This window comes from Rhincodon typus, chromosome 20 (assembly GCF_021869965.1).
Source record: "Rhincodon typus isolate 14 chromosome 20, sRhiTyp1.1, whole genome shotgun sequence".
Taxonomy (NCBI): Eukaryota; Metazoa; Chordata; class Chondrichthyes; order Orectolobiformes; family Rhincodontidae; genus Rhincodon; species Rhincodon typus.
The window spans coordinates 13,225,327-13,252,876 of NC_063351.1; the positions used below are offsets into that span (position 1 = coordinate 13,225,327).

Consider the following 27,550-nt stretch of genomic DNA (forward strand, 5'->3'; position numbering starts at 1 on the left):
GGTCTAGACCCGAAACGACAGCTTTCCTGCTCCTCTGATGCTGCTTGGCCTGCTGTGTTCATCCAGCTCTACACCTTGTTATCTCAGATTCTCCAGCATCTGCAGTTCCTACTATCTCTAAATAGAGTTCCTGTTTGTTTTAGTGGCAGTGTTGATAAAATGTAGGACTTGTTCTGTGTAAAATTCTGTAGCCATATGTTCAACATTTATGTTTCTATCTTGCTTCTTCAGAACATAATTATGTCAAGTGCAGCAGAAAGGGTAAGATTGATTTCTTTTCAACGTGTGTCTTCAATCATACATTTTATTTACAACTTTGCTTCTTTTATCTCTGTCTCCTACCAGAGCAATGACATCTTCTACAGTAATTTTATTAATAAGCCCACCAGAAGCTGTGTAGTTAGATCAACTGATTAAAATAGAAGATATTGCAGTGTTTAAAAGACTGTTTGTTTGAATCATTTTCAAGAGAAAAACACACATTTTGAGCAACTAAAACAATGGCAATAATTCTGAAGCTAATACTATTGCATAGTTGTGTTGTATGGTTAATAATTTCAAATACTTGATATGCACTGGAACAGCACCATAGCAAAGACAACTGCAGAAGATTTTTAAGAGACAATCAGATGGCCAAATACAGTAATTTAGGATGTTCACATGCTGTTGTTGGATTCTAATTCAGTAATATGTGCAACTTCATGTTGTAACTATAGCTATCAATATGTTTGTATGGTGAAATTAGTATGGATTTAAAAGAAATTGTTAATTTGGTGCAAGAGCAGAGGTATTTACAATTCAATTAACTTGGACCAAAATTTCAGTTTAATATTTGAATATTAAGTGACACCATTGCATTCTTCACATCCCTCACTATATTGAATCGAATTGAATTAGCTTTATTGTCACATACTCACATGAGTACAGTGAAAAGTTTACAAGTTGCCACTTACAGTGCCACCTTAGGTACAAAGGTACCTGGGTACAGATTCTTGAGTACAAATTCTTGGGATGGGGAGAAAAATTAAGAAAATAAATAAAACGAATAACAGTCCTTCCACGATAATATAATTTAAGAAAAAAAACATTTTTTTAAAGAGAATTTAAGACAAAGTCCACTTAATCCATTTAACCGCTCTGGGCTCAAGGACCTGACCTGCCTGTTGGAATCCCGGGCCAGACCCACCACAATACCAGGAGAAAACACTGCATGGAGTCACAGGCTTGCTGAAGCTGCCAAAAGGAGACCCAGACCAATACCAATGAAAACTGCCAGAAGGAATCCCAGGCTAGGCCAGACCAACCATGCCGCCTTGAAGATGTTGCAGACGCCCCAAGGAAACCCGGGCCTTTGAAATCGCAGGCTCAGACCCACCTCGTCTTCAGCGCTCGCCAAAGCAGCCCAGTCGAAGGACCCCCCCCCCCCCCCCCCAGGACACGGGCACGAAGAACGGCCGGATCCATACCGCTTTCTCCGCTTTAGCCTCCTGGAACCACCTCCCTCACCCAAAGCTGCTAAAAGAAGATAAGATGAACTTTGTTAGGAAAAAATCATTTTAAAATGTTGGGGAGGAAGAAAAGAAGAAAAGAGCGGTAGGCCTGATGATAAACAGACAGGCCAGGAGCCCAAATACTTCCTACTATGTTGAAATTAGAACTCATTGTAGTCTCCTATTGTAACTAATCCTTTTCCAAAACCCCTCTCAAAATGTTTTATTGCCTTGGATTCTGTCTCCATTTACAAACTGTTGCAACATAGCATATACCAGCTTCACGATCACTGAATTTGCAGCACAGTGATTTTAAAACATTCAGTGACTCTCAGAATTGCTCAGTTGTTCCTAACCAGACTTTAGAAATAACGGAAACAAATTGCTGGAAAAACTGAGCAGGTATGGCAGCATCTATGGAGAGAAAGCAGAGTTAATGTTTCAGGTCCAGTGACCCTTCTTCAGAGGTCACTGGTCTCAAATTATTAACACTAACCAAAACATCAAAGAAAATTTTGTATTTACAGGATGGAAGCCGTGGAATAGTGACTTTGTACACTTTTCACTGTATACCTGTGTTCCTGTACTTGAGTGCACGTGACAAAATCTAAATCTAACCTAAATCATGACTCTGAAAGCTTCGACTTTCTCAGTCTTTTTAACAATCTACAGGTTTCTAACCATACACTCTGTTCTGGATGCTTCACAAGCTAATCTAGGGTATCCATGCTTTTTCTGACTGTCATACATTGAATTGTCTGTAGTAATAATAATCAATACCCATATGCTACCTGAAATGTTAACAAATATAAATCACGCACCTTTTAATGACCAGCTGGATATCCAAATTGTACTGTTTAATTATAATGCCACATGAATTGTCCTGGCAAATAACTCAGTTATAAGATTAATTGCTGAAAAGAGGTTTTCTACCACTGTTGGGGTAAATAGGGATGGACAATAAATGTGGTTTTTGCCAATGTTTCCCGAATACTGCCAATCAAAACAATATGGCCAACTTGGGGAAAGCTACCCAGGATAGATATCATTGTGAAGTGTACAAAATGTTTAAGATGCCAAAATTGGATTTTTAAAACTTTTTTTTAAAAAGGCTATTGATTTTTTTTTTTTCCTTTTTACAGCCTTTGGAACTGAGAGGTCCTTATGATATTGCTAACCTGTATCCTTGGCCAAATATGTTTGGCGTGGAAAATACTTATGCACTGAGTCTATTCTTTATACTTTTTATCTGTGCTCAGTTTTCTAACAAAGCAAAGGTGGCTTTTTACATCAATATTTTGCATCAGTAATGTTTATAAGTACATAAAACACTGGAGAAAGTGTGAAGAAAATATCTTGAGTGAAGATTCTTTATCATGTCAGGTACATTTTAGTCATAAAATGTTTTGATGAATAGTGTTTGTGATTTGTATGGCACTTTTCACTCTGGATATCCCATAGCTCTCAGAGCTCAACTTTGTGCATTACACTTGTTTATTTTCATTGTTTTATGAGTGATGTCCTGCAACTGCAGTGAGTTGAATAAATGATTATTTATCCTACCTTTTATGAAGGTATGGATAGAAAGGAGTATTTGCCATAACACTGCAGGATCTTTTCTCCAATGATTAGTCCGCTGAGTAGGTAGGTAAGATTTTCATTTGGCTATTCATTGAAAAGAGCAACTCCCATCAGTGCAGAATTTCATCAACACTGCTATAAAATGTAGCCTAACTTGTGGACAGAAGCCTAATATTGGGGTTGAACCATGGCCTCCTTGCCCACAAGACTGCTATTAATTGGATGAAGTGACAAATTATATATAATTGAAAGTCAAGAAAAGGTTTAATAAATAATGTCCTTTTTCCCCCCACTCGGAACTAAATTCCACCCTTCCGTTATTATAGATTGGCCCTTGACAGCCATGATCTAACATTAATGATATTCCGTGACCCATTGATCCAGTCTTAATCTTGAGTCCATATAAGGTCTTGCTCTGAAAGCTTCATAATAAATATTTGTGCTTTGCATTATTTCCATGCACTGAGAATCTATAGGAAAATAGCTGGTGAAATAATTTGGTTGTCTTCAATAAGATCACAGTGATCTCTTTTTAAGGATGCAGTAATATAATGCATATGACGTCTCTATCTAAAACCAGGAAGGATATTGTTATGACAGTAAAGATGTTAACAAGACCTAACTTGCAAGTATAATTTACATTAAATAGTAGAATTTTATAATGATAATACTGTAGCTAGTTTTTAAGAAAACATTTTTGCTGTTCTATAAAGTTATAATCCTTGACGAAGGTATTGCAAGTGGATTGCTTTTTGGCTTATCAGAAGGAGATGCCAAAGCAGCTGTGTCAACCAATTGCCGAGCAGTCCTTTTGCATGGAGGTAAGTAATGTATCAAAAACAGTCATTTAATATTGTCATTACATTTTAGAAAATTTGATTAGTGCTTTTCTCCTTATCTGTTATATTTACTGAATGTGGGACTGCAAAGCTTTATAGAGTGTGTTCTGGTTAACAAGGTCATCAGAACTTCAGAATAAGTGATGTCTATAGTGCAATTTGTTATCAAGGACAGTCATGTAAGAAAATAAGATTACAAGCTCATCATATGCAGAATTAGAGATGATCCTATATCCTACAGTCTGACATGATATTAAATAAAGCAGTATATTACCTTGCACTGGTTTGATGTGAAAACTAGGACTTCAGTCTAATAATTTGTCCCAAGGTTTTGTGGTCTGACAAAAGCCCATCTTGTGCTAACTGCAATCTAAAAATGGATGATAACCTAATATTTACATGATGTGATGAGAAAACTGTACAATTTTCTACCAGGTGATAAGTTTTTTTTTAAAAATTGCTTTCTGTAATACTATAATTAACAGGAGTGGATGCCGTAGTGAAGAATTGGGTGAAGACCCTCTTGTGTTCCTGTAAGCATTATATGAATGAATTCACTTCTATCTAAACTTTGAATTGTGTTTCAATACAGAAACCAGAAAGACTGCATTAGGTGTGATCTGTACAGTGAGGAAAGTTCCAGCAATTGAAGAGAAGGATGAAGAAAGACCTCTTTCCAAACGAGCCAAGACCAAAAGTGACTGACAATGAAAAAACATCATTGTCGGATTTCAAAGTTTGCAAGCTTGTACACCTTTTTTTGTAAATAATGCTGTTGAAATAGGGCTGTGTTCTTTAAATTGTACTTTTGTAATTACCACTTCACATTTTATTCCATCAGCAGTGATTTTGAATGCACAAAATTAAGTTCTGCAGCACATTTTGTTCCACTAACACATGTTTAAAATCTTTAAAATCTAACTTTTCACATTGTGAGAAAATGATTTTCAAAGATGCTAGTGAGTACGAGTTCAGACCGTGGATATCCTTCAATGAATATTACAACTGACGTAGTTCTTATCCATTGTGCTAGGTTTTATTAAATTTTTTTAAGACTCAGTAAGACTAACAATCAACATTGATTTTCATTTATGCCTGTAGTGCACAACAAATATTGTCTGTTTTCCTAGACAATATGTTTATCTGAATCTTATTTATCATACAATCCTAATAAACTATTGTGTGAATCAGTAGATGGTGTCATACCCGTTTCTATTCAAATAATAGCCTTAACCTATGGGTCCTGCATTGTAGACCTGCAGTAGGTTACAGGAAGTTGTTCTAATCTAAAAGACAATGCATTTTCTGTATTTGCATATTCTTTCCATTGTATCATAATGAGCATCTTCAATTAAGCCAATGCTTGCCCATGCCTTAAAGTTTTCTGAAAATATGGAGAGTGAAGGGGATTGATGATCTTATTTTTGTCGGGGAGGTGATGTGAAAGGAGGAGAAAGCCAAAGGTGGAGGTTCCTCATGCAGGCACTTTGATCCAGGAGATAATTGTAAAGGCATTCAAGTTCTCATTTCTGTCAAGTTATCTGGTTTTCCAATGATCATGTGAGATGGTACATTAAGGAAAGTTGGGCGGGGGGGTTGTAAATGAGTCCAAATCAAATAGAGAAGCATGGCGTTCTATGGTGTACATACATAATTGACAAAGTAGCAGTGCAGGTTAGTAAGGCCAGTATTAACAAAGAGGAAAAAAAAATGGGTACGCTTCTGGAGCGATAGAGAATTGAAAAGTGATGTCAAGCTTGTATAGACCCTCGGGTTGGCTATGTTTGAAGTACTGAATGTTTGGATTTCATACAATGAAAGAGGATATGTATAGACACTGGAGAAGGTACAGTAAAAGATTTACTGCAATGATATCAGAACTGAAAGTCTATTACTATAAGGAAAGATTGAACATGCTGGGACTTGCTTAACCAATTACATTATCATCTTCACAACATACTTTCTTACCTATCTTTGCTTCATCTGTAAATTTAACCAACGAGCCTTCAAACCCCTAATTTCATTTCTTCTTGTAAATTGTAAACAATTGAGAGCCCAGTATCGTACCCTGTGAAACCCCATTTGTTACATCCTGCTGATTTTTAAAAAAAGACTCATTTATAGATATTGTTTTCTTCCAGTCAATCTATTTTCTATTTAAGTCGGTATGTCACTCCAAATTCACAAGCTCTTAATTGTCCCATGACCTTTTATGTGTAACCTTGTCAAATACCTTCAGGGAATCAACAAGCTCCATTTTTAATCCACAGTGCATGTTATTCCTTCAAAGAATTCCAATAAATTGGTTAAATAGGATTTCCCTTTCACAAAACTATGTTGACTCTTCCTGATTATTTTGTATGTTTCCAAGTGCCTAGTTACAACCTCCATGATTGATCTGAACAGCTTCCCCACAACAGTTGTCAAGCTAGCTGGCCTTTAGTTTCCCATTTTCAGCGTCAATCCTTTCTTGCTATTTTCCAGTAAAATAACACCTTTGTAGAATCTCATCGGTTTTGGAAAATTAACACTAACACATCTTCTAACTCATTAGCCACCTTTTCTTTATAAAGACTTTAGGATGCTGTCCATCAGGACCTGGAAACTTCTCAACCTGCAGTTCGATCAGCTTGTTTAGTACTGCTTCCCTGGTGATTAGAATTTCACAAGTTTCAGTCTTCCATCAACCTCTTGATCTATAAGTATTACTGGGATTTTTTTTGTACACAATAGTGAAGACCGAAGCAAAATATTTATTTATTGCCTTTTTTAATAATTTATTTACTGATAACTCCCCATTCTCAACCGCTGGAAGACCATGTCTCTAATTACTTACTCTTTTCCTTTCTATTGAAAGAATGTAATGGAAATTCTTGCCAACTACTTTCACATTTCTAGCTAGCTTCCTCCATGCTCTATGCATCTTGATTAACCTTTTTAGACATTCTCTACCACTGTTCATATTCTGACCTGTCATTTGACCTGCCTCTCTCCTTTGTACAATTAAATGCTTTTCCCTTAAGCTTGTTGTTGTTCTTGAGTTCTTTAATTAACCACACATGGTGCCTTCTCCCCTTTTTAATTTTCCTTTGTAGTACAAATGTACTTACCTTGAGCATCCTGAAATATCCCTTTAAATGCCTACTACTGTTTTTCTACTGATCTATCTGCCAGCTTAATATCGCAGTCACTTTGGTCACTAATTTTCATTACCACATAGTGATCCTTTTTCAAATTTTGAAATCTAGTTTTAGACCCACACTTCTCCCATTCAAACTGCATGTAAAATTCAAATGTGTTGTGGTTGCTGTGTTGTCTTGAAGAGCATGCATTACTCATGCCACATTACACAATACCAGCTCTGATATAGCCAGTGCCCAACTAACCAGAACCCACTTCTCCCAGACCAATCTTTGAGTCTTGCAGTCACTTCACTAACCTCATTCATCCTGTGCCAATTTGTACATGGCTCAGGCAATAATCTGGAGATTGCTATGTTCTAAATTAAAAAGTAGAACCTCAAAACTAACTTCATACTCACTGAGCAGAGCCTCTTGCTTTGTTCTACCAGTGCCAATGATAGCAACATGCATTGGGAAGGAGAGGATCCAGTAGTGCTGATCCAGGTTGCTCTCCAACTGTGACCAGATATCCTGAATTCTTGCCACTGGGTAGACAACACAGCCATCTGGACTTGCACTGTTTGCTGGAAGGAACTGTGTCAGCCCTCCTCACTATAGTGTACCCTACAACCATGACATTCCCCTTCTCATTTCCCCAATGTGAATGGCTTCCTGTACCAAGGTACAACGGTCAGCTAGCTCATCTATGCTGACACCACTTTCATCCAAACGTGCTGAGAAATCCACAAACTTGTTGGACAGATGGAAAAGCTAAGGCTCCAATGTCCCATCGTCTGGATCACCTTACCTTTCTGTCTTTTGCCTCTTCAGGAAGGTGTAAGTGCAAGTTTAGAAGGTAAGAAGCAAAAGTGAAAGGTAGAAAAGATGACCACAAAGATATATGGGCCTTTGGTGCACATTAAAGCTAAGATGACTAACAAGGTTACAAAGACAAGTCTAAAAGCTTTATGTCTTAATGTGTGGTGCATTTACAACAAGGAAGATGAGTGAGCACAAATAGATGCAACTTTACGATAACTGTTTGTAATTACAAAGACATGGCTATAAGGTTACCAAGAATGAGACCTGAACGTTCAGTGGTATTCCTTATTTAGAAAGGACAGATGTAAAGTGAAAGGAGGTAGGACAGTCTTGTTAGTAAAAGATCAAAACAATGCGGTAGTGAGGAACGATGCTGTGGAATCTGTACAGATGGAGATAAGGATCACTAAGTGGCAGAAAACACTGGTGATTGTAAGTCGCTAAGCAGTTGTGGAGATATAAGGGAAGGCATTAACAAGAAATCAGTTGTATGCAAAAACTATAACTGTAATCATGAATTATTTTAATTTATAAATAACAATGGCATTGTGTAGGTAGATTTTCTGGAGTGTGTCTGATCGTGTGTTAGACAAATACATTGAGAAAGGTTTCTGAAGAAGGGTCTAGGCCTGAAACATCAGCTTTCCTGCTCCTCTGATGCTGCTTGGCCTGCTGTGTTCATCCAGCTCTACACCTTGCTATCTCAGATTCTCCAGCATCTGCAGTTCCTACTATCAATGAAGTAGTCAAATCTGGTCCTGAATCTAAATGAGGGATGGTACAAGGTGCAAATTGGCAAGAATGGATTGGGAACTTTGCCTAATCACCATTAACCCCATTCATATTTAAAGAACATGTGTGTGAATTGTAACAATTACTCATTCCAGTCTAGTCAATGTAAGAAGGCAGGTGCAGCAAGCATTTAGGAAGCTATGGTGTATTGGCCATCATTGCACAAAGATCTGAATTCAGAAGTGGTGATGTCTTACTGCAGTTATACAGGGCCTTGATGAGGCAACTGGAATATTGTGTGCTGTTTTCGTCTTCCTACCTAAGAATCTGCTTGCTATACAGAGAGCGCAGCACAGGTTCACCAGGCATTACCGGTGAGGAGAGATTGGCTCGACTGGGCCTGTATTCATTAGAGTTTAGAAGCATGAGAGGTGATCTGCTTGAAACATATAAAATTCTAACGAGGCTGGATGGACCAGATTCAGGGAGAAGGTTTTCCCTGATGGAGAACTTGGGGACACCGTGTCAGGGTAGACCATTTAGGACTAAGGGCAAATATTTCTTCACTTAAATGTAGTAAAAATGTGGAATTTTCTACCACAGAAAGCTGTAGAGGCCAAGTCACTGAATATATTGAAAGGATAGATAAATGTTTAGATTTTTTAAAGGCATCTAGGAGTGTGGAGAGAAAGTGGGAATATGGCACTGAGATAAAGAATCAACCGTGGACACATTGAATGGCAGAGCAGGCAAGAAGGGCCAAACGGCTATGAGCACTGCACCACAAGAGCCCTAAAATTTGGAACTCAGATCTAACCTTCCAGCTTAATTAATAATCTCTTTCATGGTTGTTATAATAATTAGCTAGCCAGTTATTTTAATCTTTGCTGTGCCACATACTGAATTGGCAACTTTAACCCTACAGCAGAAAATTGGTGGGCTCTTTGAATTGCTTAATTGCACCTGCCTATTAGGTAGCATTGATATGTCAATGGCCAACAATTTTTGTATCCTTTATCTTCACAAATGACAGATAGTGACGTGAATAAAGATAATTATTAGATATTTGAAATGATTTTAAAAAGTCTCAATCCATATTTTATAATTTTTTATTTTTGTTCTTTGTATCATATTGTCTTCAGTGTTTTCTAAGAAAATCTCAAAAATCCAAAACAGGACAGTACAAAAGCTTTTAAAATAGAACTCGCTATTAATACTTTGCATCAGAAATTGTCCCTTTTTACAAAAGAAATCCAGATCAACATTATGAAACTTCATAATGCGATGGAGTTCACAAGCATATTATCTTGAGCAACCTGCCCACAATAATCTAAAAGCGCAAGCTACACACAGGAGCCCACAAATTTTGCAAGCGCTTTGCTTATGTTTACTGAGAGTGGATTGCATTCTGATGTGCTGTGTGTCAATAAGCGTGACACCATAAATTATCAAGTCTTTCTGTTCCCTCTGATCAACATCCAATTTGAGAGACATTTTCCCTTGATAAACTTTCTCCCTGCTGCAATCTATCATTGTGCAATCCATATTAATTCACAATATGTCTAAACTATTGGAATCATATCCCATTTTTAAATGTAGCCTTATTCTTCTTTACTTCAATTTCAGATAAATAACAATAAATGCTTAAAATGTGTACAAAATTTACAAATTTCAAACAACTATAGAAATATACAAATTTTACATCATATAGTTGATTACATCCTAATTATTCAGTTCACAAGTTTCGCATATCCTCACTTTCTGTTTTTCCATATTCAGTACTTACTCATACCTTCATTTCTTCCAATCCTTATTTAAATAAGAAATTATTTTTAATAGTTGGGTTACCATCTTAATTGAAATGATGGAGGGATGTAATAGAACTTAATTTCACCATTGCTGATTTAGACGTTGAGTAGTGAAATCCTTTGCAAGTTTTTAAACCTTATTCCTCCCAGTATGTCTAACACTTCAACCATGCGCTGATAAATGACTCCAACTTTCAGCTTTCCAGTATCCCACAGCCTTAATTCCTTCACCATTCAAGATTCTCAGAATAAATTGATTACTGACAGCCAAATAGATCAACAGAGATTCCAATCTTCTTTGAAAATAATCTCAACATTCCAGGTCTCTTAGTTCATTTTCATCAAGTTGTGAACTGAAACAATTGCAATAAATTATCACAGTACCACATCGCGTTTAAACTAATGTTCTAATGACATAAATCGTGAGTGTTGAAATTCTCACAAACTGCGACAGCAGGAGAATGCACCTGTCATCCTTGGGGGATGGGGCTGGGATATAATTTGCACTGAAGCAAGCTTCACTTTGGTGACTTCTGTGAATTTTCCATAAATTGGTTAAGGATTTCCTTTGTACCAGTTTGCCACTGTAGAACAAGATCTATCGGTGTCTGTGCATTCTGTAATAAGACAGCACCAATTACGAAATGCAACTATTACAATTCAAATGTGTAACAAATAATTATTGAAATGTTGTTGAATTCTCAGAGAAGCACAGAAAATAGGAGCAGGAGTAGGCTATTCAGCCCTGCTGTGCCATTCAATATAATCATGGCTGATCATCCATCTCAGGAACCTATTCCTGCTTTCTCCACATACCATTTTAGACCTCTGGATTTGAGAACTATATATAACTCTCTTTCTTGAAAACATTCAGTGTTTTGGCTTGAACTGCTTCCTGTAACAGAGGAATTCCACCCAGAGGATTACTGCTGTCTGGGTGAAGAAGTTTCTCCTTAGTCTTATATGGTCTGCCTCATTCCTTTAGACTGTGATCCCTGGTTCTGGACTTTCTAGTCATTCAGAATGTCCTTCCTCCATTATCCTGCCTAACCTGTTAAAATTGTATAGTTTTTCATGTATCCCCCTTCATTCTTTTAAACTCCAGTGAATATAGTCCTAATCAATCTAGTCTCCCTTCATGCGTCAATCCTGCCAACCTAGGAAACAGTCTAGTAAGCCTTTTTCACTCCCTCCACACAAGAACATCCTTCCTCAGATAAGGAGACCAAACTGCACACAGTGCTCCAGGTGTGGACTCATCAATGCCCTGTATTACTGCAGCAGACATCCCTGCACCTGTATTCGAATCCTCTTGTTATGAAGGCCATTGTACCATTTGCCTTCTTCCCCACCTGCTGCACCTCCATGCTTTCTTTCAGCAACAGGTGTACAAGTCTTGTTGCACCTCCTCCTTTCTCAATCTATTACCTCTTAAATAATAATCTGCCTTCTTGTTTTTGCTACAAAAGTGGATAACCTCGTATTTATCCACATGACACTTATCTGCTTTTCATTAATCCATACTGACTGGCTGATCTCATCTCGTGGATTTGCTTGTCACCTTTATTCTTAAAACTTCTGTGGTGTTACATTGCAATTAGATAATGTACAAACTAGGAAAGTCTGAAATATTCCACCCTATTTGCCTATTTCTTCTAATTTTAGACCTGATCAACTGGGTCTCGATCCATTTCCTAATCCCTTTCTTGGGTTGACTCCCACTGCCTTTAACTGGTCCCATGTTCTTTGTTTCTTTAATTTCTCATAATTTTCTATTATCTATTGTGAAAATAGAATTAATCATCAAATAATCTCTGCTTTTTCTTTTAAGATGATGATAGGTCAGTCCACTGATAATTCCATTTCCCCGCTCCCCTATTAGTTATGATTCTCTTAAATATTTGTTCAGTTTTAATGAAGGGCTTAATCTGGAAAGATTCAAGTATTTTCTCCAATGCAACTGATTAACATGTTGCATTTCCTGTTTTTCTCTAAAGATTCACTATAGTTTTACTCATTGGTTTTAAAAAAATCAGAAAAAAAGTGTTGATCTAAGAAACTGATCATTGTTTTGCCCTCCAGGCAATTTCTTAATTATACTTGCCTTCCCAGGGACCATTATTGAGTTAATGCTGAGCAGCTATGTTGGGGTTAACACTGCAGAGATGTATAATTCACATAGTTTGAGTGTCTAATTAAAGTGCCGTGCAGTTCAAGAAAGCATATGCTGATTGTAATGCTGGCTACCACAACAATCAGTTGGTAGTACATTTAACACACACTTTATTCAACAGGTTCTTCAAACGTGTTGAACTGAACTTTAAACAGTTTTGATTTGAGAGTAATTTCATTCACATTACCTTTAAATTTATTTTAGGCAACGAAATCTTATGCTATTTTACAGATATTAGATCATTCAAATTTTAGAAATGAACTGCAGTAGATTATATTCATGATTTTGAAGATTCTTGCTGCAAATTTGACATCTTGTACAACTGCTTGTAATGGACCAAACATCTGTCCAAAACTAACATCCTTTCTAAGCATCTATCCCTACCTTCCATTAGAGATCAGTGAAAGAATGTAGTGGATTTATTTTGCTTTCTCACTTAGGAAATCTCACTTACCAGGATTACTTTCCATAAAATAAGCAAAGAAAATGGGAAAATGTAAAATATAAGTATTTTATAATATAAGTGTACACACCATCCTTACTTGGAATTTTATCACCATTCCTACACTGTCACTGGAACAAAATCCTGGAATTCCCTAGCAGCTCTGTTGGTGTACCTTCCCCCATGGACTGTAGCTATTCAAGTTGGCGGCTCACCTCAACGTTCTCAAGGCTAATTAGGGATGAGAAATTAATGTTGGACCAGCCAGTAATGCCCACATCCGTGAACGAATAAGTAAGAAGCTAAAAAGCCTTATAACTAGAGTTTCCAGTTGGTTTAAAATGTTGTCTTAGTCATTATTATTTGTTTGGTTCTTTAAGCTAACCTCTGGTTATCATTTTACTGACTATCTTGATTCAGGTTCTTCAAAACATGTAATAAATTATGCCACTTTATGAAAGAACGTTCAAGGAATCTAATTTCAAAGTCTTTCCATGCTTTAAAGATTGCCAATTGTTGTACTTACACAGTTTTTTAAAGTTGGATTGGCTCCATAAATCATCAAAAGCTTCATCAATCGGTAACGATTCAGTCTGACTGCATCATGCATAGGAGTGTCTCCTTCCTTCAGAAAATACAGTTTGAGAGATAAAGGTCACTATTCAACAAAATCATTTTTGTTTCCACCACTTTTCATCATGTGCAATACAACTTCGTTTAAGAAAATTCTCCCCAAAAACAGGATTAAAAGCCCTAGTGGTGAAACTTCTGTTTCCTCAGGCAAGTGCACTCTCTCTAGGTAAAGGGACACAAGTCAATGCAGCTTTAGCATTTAGAGACAGTAAGAACTGCCGATGCTGGAGTCAGAGATAACACAATGTGGAGCTGAAGGAACACAGCAGGCTAGGCAGCATCGGAAAGGGCCCCGACCCGAAACGTCAGCTTTCCGACACCTGCTAATGCTGCCTGGCCTGCTGTGTTCCTTCAGCTCCACACTATCTTATCGCAGTTTAAGCATTGTTCGCCAAAGCCAAAGCTTATTGAGTCAGTCAATGCTGTATATGTACTTCGCTGTCGCTATGTAATAAGCAGAATACAGAAACAGTAACCGATTTTAAATGGTTGCTTGCTGAAACAATTGCAAACTCCGGTAATGAAATATATAACGCGTTGATTTTCACTCTTTAGTCTCCAGGTTGACCACAAGCCCTGCCATAAGTACCCTTTGACTTGGAGTAAACCAGCCTGCCCTTCTAAGTTCTTGGTGCCCAATACCACTATTGACTTGGTAGAAGTATTCACTTGCTACGGATAGAGTAGCAGTGGAGTGGAAGGAGGTGAGAAAAATCGACTGTCAATTGTGACACACAATACCCAGAACACAAATCAAAGGCTTCCACCCAATAGTACCTAATGCTGGCCGTGAATGGTAATACACTTTTCTCATTGGCGCCAGAATGGTGCTCATAGCCTTACTCAGACCCTCTGACATGCAGAAGGTGCATATTAAGCCTATGTTCTAGGAACGCTCCTACCTTTGCGTCTCCGCCTGTACTTTGATCAATTAAGCATACCATGTTGTAAAGATGGCAGGAGAACATAGCAGGCTTCCAATTCCCATTGTTAGGTAATTCAAGTAGAGGGCATTATTATTCCTGTGCCTGATATCCCAAAGCCTGTAAGGGAGCTATTTTCAGATCATTGTAGATAGTGTGCTAACTTTACTGCTTTTCACGAAAGGGGACGAACGCAGGTCCTGACCCTGGTGATCTGCGGCTCCCGTCGCTCGGAGGTAGCCAATTAAGAGGCCGTGCAGCCTTTAGGAGTTCAACAGCCCGGGAGGAAGGTTCGGCTGCTCAGGCAGGAAGGAGATTCCAATGGACGGGCTGTGTGTGCGACCTTTCCGCTGAGCTCGATACTCTGTGTCAGCCCCGTCCAACACAAAGATACCAGCGGACATCCAACAGCTGTTTACTTGCTACTGCGACTTTCAGCGCTCACTCTTCTCTAGCGGGAACGTGTCGGACCATTGATCCGCTATTAACCTTTCCTGGTCCCGCCACTAAACCCACCTCCGCACTCTCATACTCCGCTGTTAAACATCATCTTTTCAACGAGTACCACCCTACTGTCGGAAATCAAAACAAACTTCCTTCTACTCGGCCCCGACTTTTGACTTTAACCTAAACTCAAACACCATCTGTTAGCTGGATGGCATTCCATTTTCCACATAAGTTTTCCATATTTCTTGGGATATGGACCTCGCTGGTATGGCCTTATTGTCCATCCACTTTGTCCTGAGGTGTGGTGGACTTTCTTTTAGAATCATGACAGAACTAAGTGAGTAGACGGGGTCGCTACAGATAGCAAATAAGGGTCAGCCTTAGCTGTGTGATGAGTCTCGTTTAGGTCTAACGCGGTAGGGATGGAAAATTTGCTTCACGAAAGGGCATTATTGAAACAGATGGGCTGTTGGCACAATTTAACAGCTCATGGTCAGCTGTGATGTTGAATTCTAAATCGTTTTATGTTGTCTTTCTACCCTTATTAGGAATAGGGTTCAAATGTTCCATTGCATTTCATATTCCAGAAAGTATAGTTCCACATTAAACAACTGTTAAATAGCTATCTTGCACATCTCAAATCAAATTTGAATCTCGATGTCAGTGATCTGGTATGCTATAACCTTTGATACCACTCAAGTCATCCAGTGTAGCCTATATGTAGTTGAAGAATTAAAACGATGTGGTACAATCTTATGCTTTACCACTCTCTTTTACAGAAGATATAAGTCCAATATAACAGATAGGTAAGATTAAATAGAACGAATTCTATGTGCATGAATTAATACATACTATATCTCTGGCATTCAGATCAGCACCACATGCGATAAGATGTTCAGCGCATTCGTAATGCCCAGTTCGGACAGCAACGTGTAAAGGAGTGCTACATAGCTGCATTAAACAAAAAAAAACAAAAAACAGTTATTGACACATTCGCTATCGCAAGTGAATCTTAGCTATGATATTTGATTCTATAGGTAGCTGCTTACCTTGTCTTTGGCGTTTACGTTTGCATCATTGTTTAACAAGGTTTTCAGCACTTCCAGGCTACCACCACGACAGGACCAGTGGACCGCTGTGGCGTTGAGCTGTGCATGAAGCAAGTTAATGTCACTGTTAGTAGAGAATCTTTCACGAGTAGTGTGGATTAAAGTGGCATGAAAAAAAGGTCTAATCGCGTGATGAGATGGCATAAATCATGTCAAATATAGTACTACGCCATGCCTGTTCCTTTTGTCATTTGATCATTCTCAAACTAGATCATAGAAATACAGGAAAAAGACTCAGCCATTGAACCCCTTGACTCTGCTCTGACATTGAATAAAATCGCTATCTTTGTCTGTAATATCAGTTGACTGACAAAACTCGGTTGATTTCACATTAGATATACAACTAAATGACCTAGGACGAATTGCTGTTAGCAATGTCCTTTAGTCCCAGACTCCTGAACCAATATAATAGTAATTACCACATTAGTTCCCTTAAGTATCTTTAAAACTTTCATAAAATCACACTTTTATCTACATTCCAGGGAATACAATCCGCGTTTATGTTCTCTTGTAATTGAATTCAGATTATTGGAAGACACCTTTTGTGCAGCCCTTGTAAGCAATGATTCTAGTTAACATCCCGTTGGTGCACATGACTTTTCATTACTGATTTCACCCTGCGCTACTGCGTAGATAATACATGGTAAAGGATCAGTACCATATCTCGAAATTCAGTGGAGGCTCCGGCTTCTAGTAGTTTCAATACAACCTCCTCGTTCCCCTCAGAGCAAGCCCGGTGCATGGCAGTCCTGTTAAACTGTTTAAATATGAAAAAGAATTGTTTGGTTTCATTTCATCAGCCAGAATTACAAAACAAAAACATGTTAATAATGTTGGATTGGCTTTTCTTTTTACCTGGTCGCATACATCTGGTTGTCCCCCGTCAGCCAGGTATTTCTCAATCACAGCGAGATTATTGTCCACCGCCGCATTCCAAAAGGTCTCCACATCTACGGGTCCGATCTGGGCCAAACACAAGAAGAAGAGGGTTAGATTCTTCCTTTCAGAAGACCAGCTCGATTTCTTTGCGCTCTTACTTTTGTGACCGCTGCCTTGAACTTACAATAGTGTCGGGTTCCTGCTGCGGTGGGGCTTCCACAGCAACGGCCTTGGGATGCTTGTGTCTCTTCAAGCTGACGAGGAAATGGAGATCATCTATCGTTTCAAGTTTCAGCCTCTGCGCAGCAGGCTTGACCTAAACACACAAGAGCGACAATGGTTAGTGACAGCGGGCACACACCATCAGTGGATCATCATCAGGAGGGGAGAGCTACAGGAATTGTCATTCGGACGGTCAATTGCTGGTCCTATACTGATGATTTAATACATTCACACGTACATTTTTGCAGTGTGGCACCGGCTGCAGTTTCTCCTTCTGGTGCTTGTGGCTGGGTATGAACGGGAAAAGCGCCGTTTGGCTTTTCAGGCCGTCCTGTTTCTCGATCGCCATCGCAGAGCAATATTCTCCGCTGCCGAACTCTTCCTGCATCGTTGGCGGCTCGGCCTCCCATCCTCCGGATTTCACCTCACTCTGCTTGCCTGTCACCTGGCGGCAAAGAGAAGAGCAATGACTTTCGGCTGGAGAGAGCAGGCCCGGCCCTCGGAAACCCAGTTCACTGCAGCAGCTCAGTCCGCTGTCCCTGAGCTTATCCAACAGAAATAACTCGTAACCATTTTCTCCGCTTGCCCCACTTCGGGTTTAGGAAGAAGGGCTGTTAACTTGGATTGAATTACAGGTAACATCCCAGCTCAGTTAAACAGGTCCATCCGAAATATATATTTAAACAGCGAACTTCATGTCTGTATTCACAGCTCCCCCAGTACAAACGCTCCACAAAATTGAGCAGTTTTGATTTAATTATGCAGCTTCCCAACTAGTGGAACACCATGGGTACTACGGTAGTTTAAATGCAAAAAACCTCCTGATTCATTGTATACCCAACCCTAACGATAAAGAACTGACTAAGCGTACATGCTGTGCTTTATTCTGTGACTTATCATGGCAATTCTATTTAATCACAATTTATTACATTGTTAACAGATTCACTTGTCTTGTAAAACATTTGGTAGCGATGAATACAGTAGCCGCAGGAGTAATAAAGTGCAAACCCACCAGATTCTCGTATTAAATATTGTTTCTTTTTGTAACATGATTCTGTTAGATGGCAATTCACAATCAGGTGACAATAAAGACAAAATATCTGTAAAACTCCAGTACTGGATGTTTATCACTAGTAGAGACATGTACTTAAACAATAATTTGGTGTCAAAAAGTTCCTACCAGATCTTCAACTCGCAGCATCACCATGTTGCCAGGTGGTTCTTGTGGAGTAAAGCTCCTTTTGAGTTTTGCGGAGTTTCCTCAGCGAACAACTGCGAACTCCTGATGAGAGACTCCCAGCCTACCCCCCTTATATATAAAATGGGCGCCTCTGGGTGAGGTCATGTTCCAAGCTGGGAGCTTCAGCCAGAGTTCAACGAGAGCCAGCGCTTCCTTGTCATTCCTGGCATAGTAAGAGGCGTGATCTCATGTCACAAGACCTTTTTAACTAGGGATGAAAGGCGCCTTTAACACAGACAAAACTGCATATATTAAGCATCTGAAATGTAATCCTTGTGTTATTAGAACTGACTAAAGGAACAAACTATGCTAATCATGTTGCCACCTCATGTTTTGCGTGACAGCTGTCTTGCTGAATTCCAGAAATTCCTTTTACCGGCCGAGCAGATCCTAGAAACAAGGGCGCGTAAAATGGATGCATGTTCCTACTATCTCTCATGTTGCAATTCACCTTGACTCAGAGTCAGGGCTCAAACACAACATGGACTGCCTCCGAGTTTCCGTTACATCATTTTAATACGTCTCCCTGCTCGGAAGAACGATTTGTCACCGATACAAAAATATGTATATTTCAAACCAGATGAGCAGCTTATTGGTCAGATGGACATTTCTGCATCTGAATTCAGCCCGCCAGGCTGGGATCACTGTCCCGGCTGTGCTTCCTGACGGTGATGCAGTCACAGACAGTGGTGTCATCTTTTTCGGAAATACTGCCCTTCAAGGTAAGAGGATCGCTCTCTACATGGAGAGACGGGCGGTGTAATGAGATGCCCCATGGGGTTTATTGAAAGGAAAGTAAACAACATCCCAGTGCAGCGGGTCAGTGGCCAGTAGGAACTTTCCAAACGGTTTTTGCACTGACATCTGTCTCTCTCTATCGCCACACGTGCTGTTAGTCCTGCTTAAGCGTTTGCTGCGTTTTATTTCCTTATATTTCAGATTTCCAACATCCACATTATGTAGCTTTTGCCTGTCATTTCCTCCCTGCATCGCTCATTAATGAAAGCTAGGATCGTATCCCAGCTTCTATACGCTGCAATAAATGCTGTTTCTATGTTTCCTACCTTCACTCCCCACCATCACACCCCCCTTCCCCAACCCATATTCACTGGTTTAATTATTTTACTGTTCTGAGGATATACTGAATTACTGTGACTTCCTTTCGACAGAATTCCATGAAAAGGAACCAATTCCCGATAATTTGGATAAACGTGGAGCTGCTGAGGGACATGCGGCTTCAGGGAACATTGGTCACTCTGTGGAACCCTTAAAACGTTAATTTGAGATGGTCCACTCAGTCTTGGCTTTGTGCAGTTTGTTGCGTAGGGCCAATGGAGTGAGTGGGACTGTGTGAATTACACGCTACTGATATCTGTAGCCGTAATGACACAACCACAAGCCGACAACGAAAACACAGATGTAATACAAATACACAAACTGTCAGGGTTTATAATTGATTTCAAATCAGATAAACAGACGAAAAACTGCATCGGTGGTTGCATGGCTGATATGAAATCCGAGTTGACGGTCTAATAATATTTACTTTGATTACGTAAGCGCGATATTATTTATGGTATAATTTAACACGTGTATTTATGTTTGTCTTTTCAGAATGTGATCCGCTCGGAGCAAGTGCGTGTCCCTTTGTGGATTTGACTGGAATGTAGCGTCTAAAAGACCAAATAGAAATAAACAACAGTTCAGGAAAAGAACCCCTCGGCCTCAGCTGTTTTATTTGCACTAAGAATAACACTTGCCAGCCTTGCTGTAGTTCCCACTACTGTACTGTCACTAAAACAATGCCCTGCCTTTTTGAAGTTAAAAGGGGATGTCTGTGTCATACATTAATGTTGACAGCGCAGGTTTTCCTTCAACATTCTGGAGAAAGCATTTATGACCATGTTTAGAACATTTACCAACACATGCTATTTCCCACAATGTTTGTGAGGGTACAGCATTTGAAACGTACTGTGCGGAAAACTAACAGGGAAATGATTCTAATACCTTTACTCTTTGAAGTTCTTATATAAGTAGGCGATGAATGGGTAGGACCTGTGTTCATTTTAGAAGAATGAGAGGCAACCTTATTGAAACATTCAAAATTCAAGTTGTAAAGATTGTTTCCATTTGTGGGAGAGTCTATGGCCAGAGGGCATGCTCAAAGAGTAAGGGGTGTCCATTTAAGACTAGATGAGGATTTTTCTCTCTCTCTCAGAAGGTAGTGGATTTGCTGAATGCTTTACTACAGATGCCTGTAGATGTTGGGTCATTAACTATGTTCAAAGCTAAGATGGACAGATTTTTAATCATTAAGGGAATTATGGGGATAAGGCAGGAAAGTGGAGTTGAGGATTATCAGATCAGTTCAGCCATAATCTCCTTGAACACTGGATCAAAGTCAATGGGCTGAATGGCCTACTTCTGCCACTATCTAATGGTCTGTAACTCAGGGAGTGAAGGTAAAGAGTAATTTCTAGTGCAAATTGTACTGGAAGAGATGTAAAACATCTGTATATTCAACAATGAAGAACTACATGAAGGTGCAATGTTTCCATGATAACCTTCCAAACTGTCAGCTATCAATTTGCAACCATATTTAAGCCATCCACATGTATTAATTGAAAAAAAACCAAACTAGTATAAACTATGTAAATGCAAAGCAACTAATTGTAATAGACCGATTTACAAATTTTGCAGTGATTATGGAGATTTATCCAACATTTCATAGAATTATATTAAGTTACAGCACTGAAGCGAATTATTTCACTCAACTACTCTAAGCTGGTGCTTTTGCTTCACTTGCCCTACTTCATCTAATGCTGTTCTAATCTTTTCACCCTCATTGATGCAACTAGCCTACCTTTAAAAGTATTTATGCTATTTGCCACAATGAATCCATTTGGTACGATGTTTCACATTCCAAGCAATATCTGTGTAAAGAAGTTTCTACTGAGTTCTTTATGGGATTTATTAGTGACCACCATATAATTATTTCTATTTCACAATTTTGGAAGTGACATGTTGATGTTCTTTATTGGTCCGATCCAATTAACCCATACATGTTAACAATATGTCAGTAAGGTCGCAATTCAGTTTCGTGTGATATAAAGCATGCTGCAGACACTCAAACTCAAAATTCAGGCTTGTTTGGTTTCAAATGAAATGAGAAATTGTCAGTCCACAGTCACCCGGGAAGAGTTAATATCCTAGCTAAGTCAGGATATGAAGAAGATTGTGATTGCATTGGAAGAAGCAGTATTTTCACCAGTGGTGGGAAGTTGTTCTAATGCATTTCACTAGGCCAGAATTTTGTCAACTAGGTGACATTGCAGTTGGAACTGTGGGTCACTTCCATTTTCTCTCTTTTTGTCCTTACCCACATGAACATAATTAATGTTCTAATTTCCACATACAAGGTTCCACAGTGGGGTAAGGTTTCATCCATGAAAGCTGTGGCCAGCCAACAATACTGCATCTACAAATGGTTTATTAAAGAGGCTCCCGATCAAACAGGGAAGCTCTGGTTCATGATTACAAATTTCCTGTTTGTGTCCGCTGCCATGAATATGTATGCTTTGGGAACACAAATGGCATGAATATTTTTTTCAAATTTAAATTTCCCTTGTAAATACTTCACATTATATTGATTTCACCATACTGACGTGTGCCTCGTTGTTTTCTGTTGAGACTGGCTTAGTCAGAAAGCTAAATGTACTCACAAGCCTCATGGTTGGCTTAGATTAATGCTTACAGAGAATTAGAGACATTTCCTTTACTGTGGAAGAATCATGACACAAATATTTAATAGAGTCATAGAGTCATACAGCACTGAAACAGGTCCTTCAGCCCAACCAGGTTTCCTAAACTGAACCATGCCCATTTTCCTGCATTTGGCCCGTATCTCTCTAAAATTTTCCTATACAAGTACCTATCCAAATTTCTTTTTAATGTTGTGCCTCTACCACTTCCTCTGGCAGCTCGTTCCCTATACACACTACACTCTGCATGAAAAAGTTGCTCCTCGAGTCTCTTTTAAATCTTTCTCTTCTCACCTTAAACCTATGCCCTCTAGTTTTGGACTCCCCTACCCTGTGGAAAAGACCTTGGCTATTCATCCTATCCATGCCCATCATGACTTCATAAACCTCTATAAGGTCATCCATCAGTAGCCTATGCTCAGGGAAAAATGTCCCAGCCTATATTATGCTGCAGCTCTATAAAACCCTGGTTAGACCACACTTGGAATATTGTGTTCAATTCTGGTCGCCTCATTTTAGGAAGGATGTGGAAGCTTCAGAGAGGATTCAGAGGAGATTTACCAGGACGCTGCCTGGACTGGAGGGCAGGTCTTATGAGGAAGGGTTGAGGGAGCTAGGGCTTTTTTCATTGGAGCGAAGAAGGATGAAAGGTGACTTGATAGAGATGTACAAGATAATGAGAGGCATAGATAGAGTGGATAGCCAGAGACTTTTTCCCAGGGCAGAAATGACTATTACGAGGGGGCATAACTTTAAGGTTATTGGAGGAAGGTATAGGGGAGATGTCAGAGGTAAGTTCTTTACACAGAGAGTGGTGGGTGCGTGGAATGCACTGCCAGCAGTGGTAGTGGAGTCAGATACATTAGGGACATTTAAGCGACTCTTGGATAGGCACATGGATGATAGTATAACGTAGGGTATGCAGGGTAGTTTGATCTTAGTAGGATAATAGGCCAACACAACGTCGTGGGCCGAAGGGCCTGTACTGTGCTGTACTGTTCTATGTTCTATGTTCTATCCAGCCTCTCTTTATAACTCAAACCTGCCTGTCTTGGTAGCATCCTTGTAAATATGTTTTGCACCTTTTCCAGTTTAATAACATCCTTCCTATAGCAGGGTGACCAGAATTACATGCCATACGCTAAATGCGGCCTTATCAATGTCTTGGACCGCCATGGCATTCCCAACTCCTGTATTCAATGCTCTGACAGATGAAGGCAAGTGTGCCAAACAGTTTCTTTACCACTCTGTCTACCTGTGACACCACTTTCAAGGAACTATGCAACTGCACTCCTAGGTCTCTTTGTTCCCCAGGGACCCACCATTATCTGTATACTTCCTGCCCTGATTTGCCTTACCAAATTTCAACACCTCACATTTATCTAAATTAAACTACATCTGCCACTCCTCGGTCCATTGGCCCATCTGATCCAGGTCCCATTGACCTCTGAGTTAATCTTCACTGTCCACTACGCTAATTTTGGTGTCATCTGCAAACTTACTAACCATACCTCCTATATTCACATCTAAATCATTTATATAAATGACAAAAAGCAATGGACCCAGCACCAATCTTTATAGCACAGTGCTTGTCACAGGTATCCAGTCCAAAAAAATCTTACCATCACCACCTTCTGTATCCTACCTTCAAGCAAATCTTGTATCCTGTTGGCTAACTCCTCCTGGATTCCATGTCATCTAACCTTGCTAACCAGTCTACCATGCAGAACCTGCTTGGACGCCTTGCTAAATTTGATATAGACAATGTCTACTGCTTGACCTTCATCAATCTTCTTTGTCAACTCTTCAAAAAACTCAATCAAGTTAGTGAGACACAATATCTCACACACAAAACCATGCTGACTATCTCTAATGAGTCCTTGCCTTTCCAAATGCGTGTCAGTCCTGTCCCTCAGAATCTCCTCCAACAACTTACCAATCATTGATGTAAGGCTCACTGGCCTATAGTTCACTGGCTTTTTCTTAATCAGGTCATGGGGATGTATCCACCTTTATGTGTTTTGAAACCTCCAGCACTTCCTCCTTTATAATATGGACATTTTTCAAGACATCACTATTTATTTTCCCAAGTTCCCTAGCTCCCATATTCTTCTCCACACTAAATACTAATGCCAAATATTTGTTTGGTATTCCACCCATCTCCTGTGGTTCCACACATTGTTGATCTTTTAGGGGCCCTATTTTTGCCCTAGTTACTTTTCTGCCCTTAATATATTTGCAGAATCACTTTGGATTCACATTAACCCTATTTGCCAAAGCTACCTATTATCCCCTTTTTGCCCTTCCGATATCTCTCTTCTATATACTCCTACTGCCCTTATACTCCTCTAGCGATTCACTCGATCCCAGTTGTCTACACCTAACATATATTTCCTTCTTTTTCTTGACAGATTGTTAATGGACGTTCCCTGAACTGGGAATGGTTTGTAATGAAGCTACATCTGGATCTCTGTTGGATCCTTGCTTTTCCTGATTATATTAATGATCTGGATCTAGGTGTACAAGGGCAATTTCAAAGTCTGCAGATGGCATGCAATCTGGAAGAATTGAGGAAAACAGTGTAGAACTTCAAGAATAAATTGACAAGTTGGTGGAGTTGATGTGGCCTGGTTCATGTCACAAAGGCTTCTGTTGTGCTCTGTCTCTCTCTCTCTCTCTCTCTTTCTCTCTCCATCTCACTCTCCCTCTCTCTCTCTCTCTCTCTGTCCGTCTCTCTTAGTCTTTCTCACTACTGTGCTGCCCTATCTCTCTCTCTGGTTTCAACTGTCTTTTTCTATGTAACTCTGCGACTCTGCCTGTGTCTTTCTTTCTGTCTTTTTCTCTGTCTCACTTTATCCCTGCTTCTCTCTCTTTCTCTCTCTCTGTCAGTCTCTCTTTCTCTCTCTTTCCCTCTATCTGTAGCTCTCTCTCCCTCTTGTCTCTCTCCCTGTCTTGGCCCCTGCTCCATGTACTAGATCTATCTGTTGTGACTGAGCCTATCTGGATAGGTTGCTGAGAATTACCTTTAACCTGCATCGTTTCTTTACTCAAACAGGTGAAGGTAGCAACAAAAGGCTGAGGAGTCCAGTCCACCGGTCTCTGTCCCTCTGGTGAGTGTTGGAAAGTCAGGTGAGAATTGAAAACAAAATTACTCCCCTCCAGGTCTCAAAGGAATGAGGCACAGCCCCTCAAGCAAAATACCAAACTGGGGGACATTGACATCACTGGCGGGTGACCCAAAATAAATTAGTATCAAAGATTAACCAGTGTGGGATCCTCATTATAGAGAGTACCCTGTTACCTGATGACATATAAGAATGATGTCTCTCTCTCTCTCTCTTCGCCATTAATTTGAAATTGTTTGACTTCACAGAGTTTGTCTTGTTCACAGTTATGAAAAATGCTGCAGTCCAGTTCTCTGAGTTCCTGTGTTGCCTCATTAAAATGCTACAACTTGAGCAGGAAGCTGAAGAGGATGATGATGAAAAGAGAATGGCTCTGGGATTGACGAAAGAATTTCAAGTAAGTGGAGTTGTCCTTCGATTCTTTGTACCATCCACGAATCATCGAGAGGAGCAATGCAAAAAAAAAGCTTGAACAAAGAACAAAAGGCAGAATCAGTTCACAAGGTGTCCAGAATATCTTTCTTGTACAATCCAATAACCCTCAATATATTTCGTAGAAGCCACCTTTCACAAATTTATTGATCAAATGTTAATGTGAGATTGAAAGAACATGCTTCCTTATTGCACAAGGTTCAACCAAGTGTAAATTCTAGAGAAAGTAACCTAAACTAAAAATTGAAATAAAGACGTTAAGGAATGAGAACCTGAAGATGTAATGGATCTGACATTGGTCTGTCACCTCCACAACTTGGGTTAAAGTCCAATACATTCATGACAAAATTGTCTAAACAAAAAATAAAGACCTGCCGATGGTGTAAATCATAAACAAAAACAGAAATTACTGGGGAGCCTCAGCAGGTCTAGCAGCATCTGTGGAAAGAAAGCAGAATTAAGGTTTCAGTTCTGGTGACCCTTCCTCACAATTTCAAGATTGTCTATTTTGTGTGCAGTGAAAGTCCCACATTTCATTCAAAGAAGTGAAGGATCTTAACTTTCCTGGCCACGAGATATTCAAGAAAAGGTAGGAAAAAGAAAAATAACATAGGATAGGAGAAGGATGTTTATAGTTGTATTTAGTAAATAACCTCTTACAGGACTGGAGATACTCTAACATAGACTGGACAGGTAACAATGTAAACAGCAACATGAGTTGAATACGGCGTTGAATATGAGTTGAATTCCTGAAATATATCATAGAAAACATTCTTGATTCAGCTGAATGAGGAAGGAAGTAATGCTGGAGGTAGTTCTGTGAAATGAACTGATTAAATTGGAAAATGTTACAATGGGAAAACAATTGCGGAACGATGATCATAATATTAACAAGTTTTGAATATTTATGAAAAATAAGGTATCATCAAGCATAAAAACCTTTAAGTAAAGATGAGGTAATTTCAGAGAGTTATAAAGGAATCAGGTAGATTGGAATCAAATATTTGTTGCAAAACAGTAATTGAATAATGATCAAAGACATGATGATGGAGGTAGAAAGTTCTCTTGAGTGGGAAAAGAAGAGTATTTAAAACTAAAACCCATGGAGTCAAAGGGACAGTTGCTCCATGTCCTGAAATGACTCCAGCATCAATCACCCACATCTCCTAACGCTCAACTGACCCCTCAATGGTATAATAGCTGGGATTCAGCAAGTGTTGCCAAATATGGGGGTCCTCTCCCGTTGCTCTTTCCAGTAATTGCCCAATTAATCAATCCCCACATTCTTCTCTCAATTGCTGCTGTAATGCAGGTTTCCTCCTCCAGAGCTGACAACTAACGCCTCCCCGTGCTCCCATTTCATGCTACCAAAGTCCAGACATGCCCCTCTATTATTTACTGTTAAGTCCTGTAATTGTGCCTTCCATCTTGCTAAATCAGTCTCCAGGAATGTTCCTTGCAGTTTTTTTTTATCTCTACTGTGGGCTTTCAGGGAGGTAAATGTTAAGTATTAGGTGCATTGGTAAAGGATGTTTGAATAATGAAGATCATTTATAGTTTTTATGGAAAAATGAACAATTCTCAGAACTGTATGCTGAAAATGCAAGTGGATTTATCGAATACATAACAATAAAAATTGACTTTGCTTTTTATTCACCAATGAATGGCCTGTTAATACATTGTGCATTACATGCATAGCTTCGTATTTTTCAACTGACTGAACAATGCTGCAAGAGCTCCACTCTCTATGTAAACGAAAACTGCAATAACCAC

General features: G+C 39.3%; 2 protein-coding genes and 1 long non-coding RNA gene across 5 annotated transcripts in view; 2 read left to right on the plus strand and 1 right to left on the minus strand.

Moving 5' to 3' along the window:
* rpp30 (ribonuclease P/MRP 30 subunit) overlaps positions 1–5,103 on the plus strand; it is a 34,728-nt gene extending 29,625 nt beyond the window's left edge. For all 3 annotated transcript variants that reach the window (XM_020512813.2, XM_048608920.1, XM_020512814.2), the window contains exons 9-12: positions 232–261; positions 2,633–2,670; positions 3,813–3,892; positions 4,503–5,103. In XM_020512813.2, the coding sequence (XP_020368402.1) occupies positions 232–261; positions 2,633–2,670; positions 3,813–3,892; positions 4,503–4,615 (261 nt within the window). In that variant the 3' untranslated portion in view covers positions 4,616–5,103. The remainder of the gene's footprint in view (positions 1–231; positions 262–2,632; positions 2,671–3,812; positions 3,893–4,502) is intronic.
* Positions 5,104–9,709: 4,606 nt separating this feature from the next.
* On the minus strand, positions 9,710–18,617 carry ankrd1b (ankyrin repeat domain 1b (cardiac muscle)). Its single transcript, XM_048608949.1, has 9 exons — positions 18,403–18,617; positions 17,461–17,667; positions 17,185–17,316; positions 16,977–17,084; positions 16,780–16,878; positions 16,062–16,160; positions 15,865–15,963; positions 13,536–13,634; positions 9,710–11,011 (listed from the first exon to the last, which is right to left on the minus strand). Exons 1-9 carry the CDS (start codon positions 18,427–18,429, stop codon positions 10,913–10,915), a joined length of 969 nt encoding a protein of 322 aa, XP_048464906.1. The 5' UTR covers positions 18,430–18,617; the 3' UTR covers positions 9,710–10,912.
* Positions 18,618–18,702: 85 nt separating this feature from the next.
* LOC125485622 lies at positions 18,703–20,171 on the plus strand. Its single transcript, XR_007264318.1, has 2 exons — positions 18,703–19,184; positions 20,074–20,171. It is a non-coding gene; the product is annotated as an uncharacterized LOC125485622 (long non-coding RNA).
* The last annotated feature ends 7,379 nt before the right edge of the window (positions 20,172–27,550 follow it).

Bases quoted from the DNA above. Each gene is read 5' to 3' on its own strand.
- ankrd1b (XM_048608949.1), bottom strand. From the start codon at position 18,429: ATGGTGATGCTGCGAGTTGAAGATCTG. The intron at 17,668-18,402 runs GTAGGAACTTTT...CTTTGCCGCCAG, and splicing joins TGCTGCGAGTTGAAGATCTG to GTGACAGGCAAGCAGAGTGA. The intron at 17,317-17,460 runs GTACGTGTGAAT...TTGTGTGTTTAG, and splicing joins CGGTGCCACACTGCAAAAAT to GTCAAGCCTGCTGCGCAGAG.